The following is a 10,079-nucleotide window of genomic DNA, read 5'->3' on the forward strand; positions in this document are numbered from 1 at the left end:
ATAAGCAGAATTAACTGAGAACATATGATGGCCCCCTCCCTTCCACTCCCACCTATCCACCTCTCCCAAACCCAACCTCACCTCCACACACACCGTCAGACCAAGCCCCCATCTCAGCCACCCTGACAAATTTGTTTGAGGAAATAGAAAACAATCTTGGAAATACTCTCTTCAACTCACCACATCTAAGCCACCTGTCCTCCTAGAACGAAATATTCTTTCCATCGCTGACAAACCACTTGAACCCATCTTCAAAACTACTACCCCACCTCTCTGAAGCCCAAACCTCTTTCAAATCTTTCCACCAAAGAGAGTTTCTGCTACTTTTACCTTCCTCTCTCAAACTTCTCCAACCACCATACTTAGAGACGAGAATCTCCTTCCAAAGGCCACCCTTATCCAAACCCAACCTCCAGATCCACTTTCCTAACAAAGCCAGGTTAAAAAGCTTTAAATTGATGATGCCAAGACCCCCAAGATCGCGAGGTTTACACACCTTTTCCAAGAAACCCAAGCAATCTTCCTCCCTTCAGCGCCCCATCCCCAAAGAAAGTTCCTTTGAATCCTTACCAGCTTGTTAACCACCCCAGAAGGCAGTTTAAATAAGGACATAAAAAAAAGCGGAATAGAGGAAAGAACATACTTGATCAAACAGATCCTCCTTGCCAACGATAAGCACTTTCCTTTCCACTTGCTAAGCCTAGCCTGTACTTTCTCAACTACCCCATTCCAAAACACCCTACGTTTATGACTCCCGCCAATAGGCAAACCCAAATAAACAAAAGGGGAAGTCATCATATCACAATTAAGAATGGCTGCAAAACTCCGAAGCAACAGATGACTCACCCCCGTTCCGCCAATCTTGTTTTTCAAAAAGTTAACCCTAAGTCCAGAGGAAAGCTCAAAGCATTGTAGAATCTCTTTAATGTTAAAAATGTTTTGTGTTAGCTTCACAAAAAAACTAGGTATCATCTGCATACTGTAACATACTAACCTTCACTTTATCTCTGCCTACCTCCACGCTGTCAATCAAATTCTTTTCTTCTGCCATCCTTGACACCCCAGCCAGCCCTTCTGCCACGATAAGAAAGAGAAACAGAGCAAGTGGATGTACTATTATTTTTTAGTTTCTAATTAATAATTCAATCAGTTAAAATAAACATAACAAATGGTTTATATTCTGATTTTATGTTTGCTTCTCTTTTTACAATCGATTGAACAATGATTTCAGTTGGTTGAATTTTATGAAATTTTCAATCTGACTTAAACATTTGCGAAAATCTCTTGAAAACAATTCATCCCCTCTTGTTTTTAAGCCACATATTCTAACACTCTTAGCTCAAGACAATTTTTTTATCAATAGATCACAGGGTTTGCTTAATAAAGAGGATTTGTGTTTTTCAACGTTTACAAGGTAAGCTCTCTTTTTGTGGTTTTCTAAATGAACACAAATTTTGTTCTTACAAGGCTATTTAGGGGAAAAAAACATTTTAGCAGCGTTTTGACACTTTTGCAATATCTCTATTCTTCTCTGATGGCTTTATATAGGCATGGAAGAAAAAAGTAGTTGTAAATCATTTTCTGGCTATTGAGTCAGCTTCAAACTCACTTAAGTGTCTTTTTTGTGTCTGATGAACTTTATAGTGGAAAAATGCATTAAATGTACTTCTCTTCTTTAAGCAACATCCCGATAATTATTCTTGTCTTTGAGCTACACCCATAGGAGAATACTCCACGATTGGAAAATCGTGGCCAAACCATTTCCTAAAGTTTAGGCCACGATTTTTACGCTTTAGGTCACAATTTTATGTTGTTGCGTAAAATGATATTTGTTATAATGATCTCTCTTCTTCTTCTTAGATGGATTTATATAGGAATGGAAGAAAAGAGTAGTTACAAATTCTTTTCTGACCAGCTTCAAACTCACTTGTGTGTCTTCCTTGCACTTGATGAGCTTTGTAGTGGAATATGCATTAAATGTCTTTTTCAAGCAACATTTCCATAACTAGTTATTCTTATTAGGTCTTGATCAAAGAGCCTTTAATTGAAATTAGGTAAAGCATAGATCAAGACTAAGCAGATAGTCATTTCCATATTTGACAATGGAAGCACCAGGGAGTTGGTGAGACAAAACAATTTTAGTTCAAGTTTCAAGATATCATTAATGTGAGATAAATCTTTAAAGGGTGTCATATTGGTCAATGAAGGTAACAAACATTTCCTACAATATAAATTAAATTAAATGTATATATATTTATGAAGTACAATGTTAACTTAAATTATGCACATATTGTTTAAGCATGTGAGTGTTTATCAAACATAGAAACTAAACTATATAGTATTATATCGTCTAACAGACAAAATACTTGCATATTTCATCATTTGTTATTTTAACATACGAAGCACATTCATGCAAACATGCTAGTTTATGTAGTTGAGGATTAAAAAGGAGATACATAAGTTCATTATTACAATTTGTCCAAGCTCATAAGTCAGCAGTTGAGATACAATCAAATTTTAATGTTGTTGACAACTTGCCTCTTTTAGAATCAAATATAAAAAATGGATAACATTCCACATTTGAACATATAAGTGAAGAACCACATATTATATTCTTAAAGACTACAAATATTAAAATGATAATTGAGAGTGAGTTTGAAATATCATATTACTTGATAAGTCATTAGTAGAAAGAAAAACATGTTATCAATTGAAAAACATGGTTAACTAAGTAGGACTTTAAAAAAAATGATTTAATTTACTCTTTTATGTTTTAGATTTTATTATTGAACTTATGTTATTTACATAAGATTATTTTTCTTAGTTCATGAAATATATGTGATTTACATATGTAATTTGTTCTGAATTATTCGACACAATTTATGTCATAAATTATATGAATGGTTTATTATAAAATTGTAACTCATATTAAAACAAAAAATTGTTTCAGTACGGTCAATATAGTTCTACATCGCTTAGAAATAAAGGACAATGACAATTTAAATACACATTCTTTCTTACCCACCAAAAAGTTAAGGGCAAGTTTGTTTAAATAACACCGCTAAGTTAATAGTTAAAATAGTATTTTATGTATATGCATATTTAAATTCACCATTGTAATCAATACTAATAAATAAAAATCAAGATTTTTTTTTTTATATACACTAAAAAAAATTGAAAGTGCTTATTAAGAGTATAAATTAAGGCATAATTTATTCTATTCGGTGTAAACGTGTGTATTGATTTCAACATATTATATTAATACTCATTTATATTTTAAAATTATATATATATATATATATCAGTTACTATAATGGTTAGTTTTTATTAAATCTAATTATATATTATATATAATAATTACTTTAATTAGTACTGTTGTAGAAACATATTTTTATTTGTCTATTTATGCAAATACCACACCAGTAACATTAAAACCATTAAAACTTTTCCAGTATACTTTTCTTGTATATAAATATTGCTATGGATAGATTGTAGAGTAATTATTTTTATTATCCAGAATCTTCATTGGTGATTCGATCATATTTTGATGTATTTTCTAATAGAACACGTTATGTGAATACTAATGCAATAATAATAGGTTTTTTGTCAAAAAAATATTTAATTATGTGCTTCAAAAGTGATAACATATTGAGCCACGGAAATCAGAATAAGATGCATAATTTTAAAAGCAAGAAAATGATGTATTTAATATTTCTTCATCTTCAACTTCAACTCATTCACAGAAACTAGTTGAAGTCCATAATATTTTTTAAACGAATTGATATAATATATACTTTTATTCTTCACCTAATGTGTTACATGTGCATATCTTAATTAAATATGGTTTGACTGTAATTATATAATTCCTCTAACCATACCATTTAAAAAAAAAACTAATTCAATTGGGTTAGGAGCAGAGTGAACGACTGATTCATATGAAGATATTTCCTAATTTTTTTAAACAAATTGGTTCAATAGCTTTTTCTTCTTTTATTAGGAATGATTTTTTTTTTTATATTTTATCTATTTTTAAAAAATATTTTAATTTAATCATTTTTTTAAATGTGCCAATATAACTTTATCTGTCAAATTGATAATAATAAAATATATGATATGAGTAATGAAGGATGCTAGTACCATTATCACCATAAATTTGATGAAAAATAATATTATATTGACTTTTAAAACAAATTTAAAAACATTCAAAACAATAAAGCGAAATTGAAATTAAATGAACTTTCACAAATTCTTTTAAAAAAAATAAAATTAATTTTTATTAATTAAATTTAAGTGATGTATTTATTAACATATAGAAATTTTGCATATGGTCATTTTTCTTAATTTATGCATAAATAAATTTTAAGTTATAAAGGAGTTAGTTTCATTTTTCCTAATTTTTATTTTTAAAAATACCTTACAAAGAAGTTTATCCATGATTAGCACTCTCTCCTGGTAGTATATTGCATTTTATATATAATACTTTTTATTGCTTTATCTATAAATGTAATAAAAATAATTAATATTTTATTTATAGTTAAAATTATTTATAATTTCTGTATACATTGTATCGTTTGGTTTTTCTCGGTTATTATTTTTTGTAATTTAAAACAATAATTAATACTATATCGAAATTTGATGAATATTAAATGATTCACTTTAAAGTATATTATCTTTAAAGTATATTATCTTTAAAGTGAGACTGACATTTTTATATATTTTATCCTTTAAATTTAATAAAAGATTCTCATGCATTATTAGATAAGAAAACTCGCTCCAGACTCATTGGTAGTAAATAAACGTCAAATGTTTAGTTTTTCAAGACTTCAACAATAAAATAGCGGGTTTAGTTAAGATAACATATTTCATGATTTTAAAATTCATTTTTGGTTTAGTTTTATCAAAATATTTTTTAAATAATGCTTTTTGAAATTATTTTCCATGCTTTCCACAAAAGTATTCGCACAAGAGGTTTATAAAATTTATTTAATATGATAAAAATTAAAAAGAATAGAAAAAATGCACACAAAAATAATGTATATATTTTGGATCTATAATATTTTTGTTCAAGTCTTATCCTAAGACACGTAGATTTAAAATCTGAATTTTATAAGATTTTTTCATTAAGATATATTACTACCACATAAATATAAAATTCTAAATTTTAAATAATACCCTGCATAATAAAAAAATATCTAAAAGAAACAATGACTAAATAAGAGGGGCAAAGAAATACTAAATATAATAGCGAACACTCTGTTATCTGTTATTTCATTACTCGTGTCTGTCTAGTTACATCATGACTCAGCATTCCACGTAATCACAGAACACAACAAAACGCAACACATCACATTGTAAGAACACAATCGGTTTCACCGTTACCTATTCATCCTTCGTTCTCTCCTTCCACCACCAAAACTGTGTCACCCACCACAAAACAAGCATGCAAAATTGAACAAACTGCCAAATCAAAAGCCTTTTTTCTGTTCCCTCATCCTCAGCAATTGGGTTCAGATTACTACAGCCCTACTGGGACTGAAGGAAGTGAGGAGTTTTTGCTCTCTTCTCAGACCCTTTTGATTTTTAGTTTCTCCTCTGAAAACAAGTAATTGGGAAGAAAGATGGAAGTGATGGCATACCAGCTTTCCCGGTTACCTTACTCGGATTCCCTCAAACTGCTCGAGGCTGATATACACCACGCAAATGCTTTGTTAGTTTCATTTCTCTTCACCTCTTCTTTATCTCCTCACTTTAACACCTTATCTGTGCTTTCGTTTATTTTATGAAACTGAAAAAAAATGGGGTTGCGTGTAGAGAACAAGTTTTGACTTGAGTAAATGCTTTACGACTTGAAATGGGGGCGTTTAATTGATTTGTTGTGCTTAATGAAGTGGGAAAAATATGTGCTTTTTCATTGAATTTGTGTCTCAGACTGGTGTTTGATGATTAATTTGATTGTGAAATTTCTTGTTTTGGACAATGAATATGAAATACTATGTGTTTATGTGTGGGAGTGGGTGTGTTTTGTTTCTTACTTTTGTGCTGTGTACCCCTCTGAATTTCAATACTGGGTCTGTGCTCTCTAGGGCTGCTGAAATAACCAGAGCCAAGGGTGGGACTCTTCTCCAAATGAAATTGGCTTACGACCATTTGGCTCCTCTCTTTCTGTTGTTGCTACAGTGGATGGATTTTTCTTGTACATGCTTTCTACTCAGATATCTTGACCTCTTCCACATAGTTGTATACAAGGTAAGCACAGCACCTATTCTTGGAATGTTAAACTCTATATTCACTTGGTTGCTGTAGTTGTCTTGTCTCTATTTAAAATTTTGGTTCTCTTCCGAAAAAATTGTAAATTTAGTCCCTAAACATAAACTGAAGTTAAATTGTAAAACCGCTATAAAACTTTCTGATGGTGATATAAAACCTACTATTTTTAGGACAGAGACTAGAACTTAAAAAGGGACAACTATGGAGACCAAGTGAATCCTTTAGCCTTCTTATAATAAGCTTTTGATTGCATAAATTTTGTTTTGTTTTGGTATAGGATTCTGAAGTTTATTTATAAATGAAATGACCCTGTTTTTCATTTGTCATTGGTGTTGCTCTTCTGTTTTATTTTACCGAAGGTACACAATGATGGTAGATCAAATATGACTTCTCATGGAAGGAAAGCAACCATCAGGGACTTTTATGGTGCGTGTTTCAAAAGCAACTATTATTTTAGTTCTTTCGGCCTAAAAAAATGATCATTTTTATGGCTGGTTTTACTGATTATTTCTCACTGTTTTCTGGGGTCAAAAAATGAACTTTAGCTATTATTCTGCCATCTCTTCAAAGACTTCATGGTAGCATGGAGAAATTAGACATTTGTAAGAAAGGACATTCCAGCGTAGATGGCTCAAGATATGGCAAGAAAGTGATTGAAGGAGAAGCAAAACCAATCAATGTCGATTTGGAAAGAGAAGATGAATGTGGGATATGCTTGGAGCCTTGCACCAAAATGGTTTTACCCAATTGCTGTCATGCCATGTGTATCAAATGCTACCACAAGTGGTATGTATTCACATTAAATATCCAACTGAATGTTCAAATTGGTATATAATCAATTGTAACACTCTTATGCTGTTCTTTCCAACCTGTAGGAACAAACTGTCAGAGTCTTGCCCTTTTTGCCGTGGCAGCTTAAGGAGAGTTAATTCTGAGGATCTATGGGTACTCACTTGTAATGAAGATGTTGTTGATGCTGAAACAGTTTCCAAGGAAGACCTGTTACGTTTCAACCTTTATATCAACAACCTACCTAAAGATCACCCGGATGCACTTTTCTTCATGTATTATGAGTATCTGATTTGATATATATATATATATATATATATATATATATACATGTTTCACTGTACATATAGGGAAATCCGAACAGCAATTGTGAATAGAGTCCTGGTTAGAAATATTTCTGATAATGTAAAGTCCTGGGACTACACCATAATAATCTTGCCTAGAGTCATCAGCATGCATCTGGTGAAAAAAACTAAATAGAACATAAGTTTCTTCAAAGAATGAACTTCAAAGCCCATTAAACAAGGCTGCAAAGATTGGAGATATAAATCCTAACTCCCTCCCTAAGCTTTTAGATGCAGATGAAGAGGGTATCGCATTTGAATAAATATCTGCAAAGCATCAAAGCAGTTAAGAGTATAATAAATTATAATTAAACCCTTAGAAAAGAACAATAACAAACAAATTTAATACATGTGTTATCTTTATGTATTCTCTTCTCTCCACTCCAACCTTGAAATATTTCATGTATTATAAATAAATTCACATTACTTGGATATTTGCATATTTTTCACAAGACTTCATGCTTCCAAGGACTAAGAAGTCCATTTTTGCAACCTGTATGCAACACCAAAAATAAAAATTAAAAATAATCAAAGAAAAATTAACTTATTTACTTTTTGTGATTCAAAATCAAGTTGTGGTTATGAAACAAACATACCATTTAAGAGAAATTGTGGTTGATCTGCCAACATTTTGTTGAAAAACCAACTCTATAAGAAATGAAAAACTTATCATTACTTAATACATATTTAATTGTAACATTAACACATAATTGAAACATCAAGATACCTTGGTCAACACATTGAAACTCTTCAAAATCATAGTCTAACAATGATGGTAAAGGTGCATCTTTTAGCCCATTTTGTGTACAAATAAGTCCCTCCACCTTTTGACGTGATAACGAACTACAATATGGATTAAGTCCTCTTCCTCCTGTGCTAAACGCGGACTCAAATGCTATTGTAGAAATATGCATAACTAACAATTATCGCGCTATGTTTGAAATGACTGAAATTCTACATGAATTAATTTTCCACCAATCTAGAATATTCAAATTTGCACTTGTATCAAACTCTTTCTCTAAATATTTTTGAAGCTCGTGTTTGTTTGAAGAGGTTAACCTTGTTGTTTGCAAAAAATTATTTCAACCATATGGATTATTCTTATAACTAGGTATCTTTGCATGTATTTGTTGTGTGTCGTTTTCATCTCCCCCTTTTTGACTCATATATTCATCAAACAACAACTTCAAAGAAATATATAATATTGACTTTAACACACAGTTATTTGTCTTTTATGAATAAAAAAGTTGATCAATTGTCCAATTCATATATCTCATTTTGTATCTATAGGATCTAAGACAACAACAATTACCAACAACATATTGAACTTGTTGGGTTCACCCCAATATTTCTCATTTTTTCATCCATCTTATATGTAGCATTTTTTGCACTGTTGGACTTAAGCAAATGATTGATCACGTTCCAAATTCTCACCACCTCTAACATGTACATATTACTAGTAACATAAAAGGTATCGGAGATGCACAAAGTAGCTTCATAAAAAAATACTCAGAAAAAAGTAGAATAAACTCAACATACTCCCAATTTCGTAAGAAGACAAACCAATAATCTTTCCTAACTCAGTAGCATATTTTGTATCACGAAACTCAAGCTCATCAAATACCTTTTTATTCTTCAAAGCAACATCTAACATCAAATAAGTTGAATTTCACCTAGTTTCAACATCCAAACAGATGTGACCCTTATATTCAATGTTTTATTTTTTTAACATACTCTTTAAATTTCATAAATCTAGAAGGAAATGATATAATATATTTCATTGCAGCATGAATTCTTAAAACAGAGTTGTCAATCTCTTTTAGCCCACTACTCACAATTAAGTTCAAAATATGTGCACAATAACACATATGGATATAGTCACCTTTCAAAACCAAGTTATTCCAAGATACTAGTATTTTCTTCAAGTGTTGAATCCAATGTCATTTGATGTAGCATTATCTATTGTCAAGGCCAAAACACGATTCAAACCCCATTCATGCAAGCATGACTCAACAAATTTAGCCATGGCCTCTCCTGTATGACTTATTACTTGGCGAAAATTCAAAATCTTTTTGTGCAAATTCCATTTATTATCAATGAAGTGGGTTGTCAAATACATATAACTTTTATTTTAAGATGAGGTCCATGTCTCAGTAGTGAGACAAACTCTCTAACAATGTTGAGAAAGAAACTTATTCAAGTATACCTCTTTTGCATTCCATAATGATACAATATTATGTGATAAGGTATAGTGTGAATGGATCTTAAATCTTAGTTGCAACTCATTTGAATACCTCCCAAAAGCAAGATGCTCTACAAATTGTAAGGGAAGTTCAACTTCCACAAACATTTTTATCAATTCTTCTTGACAAAATTCTTGGTCAAATCTATTATAAGAAGGAGAGTTAATATTTCCGTCAATTGTTGAAGATGCACTTGCTTTTTACCTCTTTTTTCTTCTTTATTGGTGTTATTTGGACATCTCAACACATGATTACACATTGAACTTGTTCCTTTCTCGTATCATCGAATAAGAATATCAGAATACTTGCACTAAGCTCTCTTATCCGACTTAAATTCTAGTTTAATAAAATGATTCCAAGCTTCTAAATGATTTTTCCTTCCCTCATGGCAAGGAGGTCTCACATTTGTAGAGCTAGAGATAGTTGGTAGAGTATA

At 30.9% G+C, this 10,079-nt stretch overlaps 1 protein-coding gene across 1 annotated transcript; it reads left to right on the forward strand.

The window, feature by feature from the left end:
• The first annotated feature begins 5,346 nt into the window (after nucleotides 1-5,346).
• On the forward strand, nucleotides 5,347-7,845 carry LOC137811586 (E3 ubiquitin-protein ligase AIRP2-like). The gene is made up of 5 exons (XM_068613378.1): nucleotides 5,347-5,707; nucleotides 6,084-6,246; nucleotides 6,627-6,693; nucleotides 6,813-7,053; nucleotides 7,143-7,845. Exons 1-5 carry the CDS (start codon nucleotides 5,619-5,621, stop codon nucleotides 7,351-7,353), a joined length of 771 nt encoding a protein of 256 aa, XP_068469479.1. The 5' UTR covers nucleotides 5,347-5,618; the 3' UTR covers nucleotides 7,354-7,845.
• Nucleotides 7,846-10,079: the final 2,234 nt, after the last annotated feature.

Source organism: Phaseolus vulgaris, chromosome 2, assembly GCF_000499845.2.
Source record: "Phaseolus vulgaris cultivar G19833 chromosome 2, P. vulgaris v2.0, whole genome shotgun sequence".
NCBI classification, from domain to species: domain Eukaryota; kingdom Viridiplantae; phylum Streptophyta; class Magnoliopsida; order Fabales; family Fabaceae; genus Phaseolus; species Phaseolus vulgaris.

Bases quoted from the DNA above. Each gene is read 5' to 3' on its own strand.
- LOC137811586 (XM_068613378.1), top strand. From the start codon at position 5,619: ATGGAAGTGATGGCATACCAGCTTTCCCGGTTACCTTACTCGGATTCC. The intron at 6,694-6,812 runs GTGCGTGTTTCA...AATGAACTTTAG, and splicing joins AACCATCAGGGACTTTTATG to CTATTATTCTGCCATCTCTT. The intron at 7,054-7,142 runs GTATGTATTCAC...TCCAACCTGTAG, and splicing joins ATCAAATGCTACCACAAGTG to GAACAAACTGTCAGAGTCTT.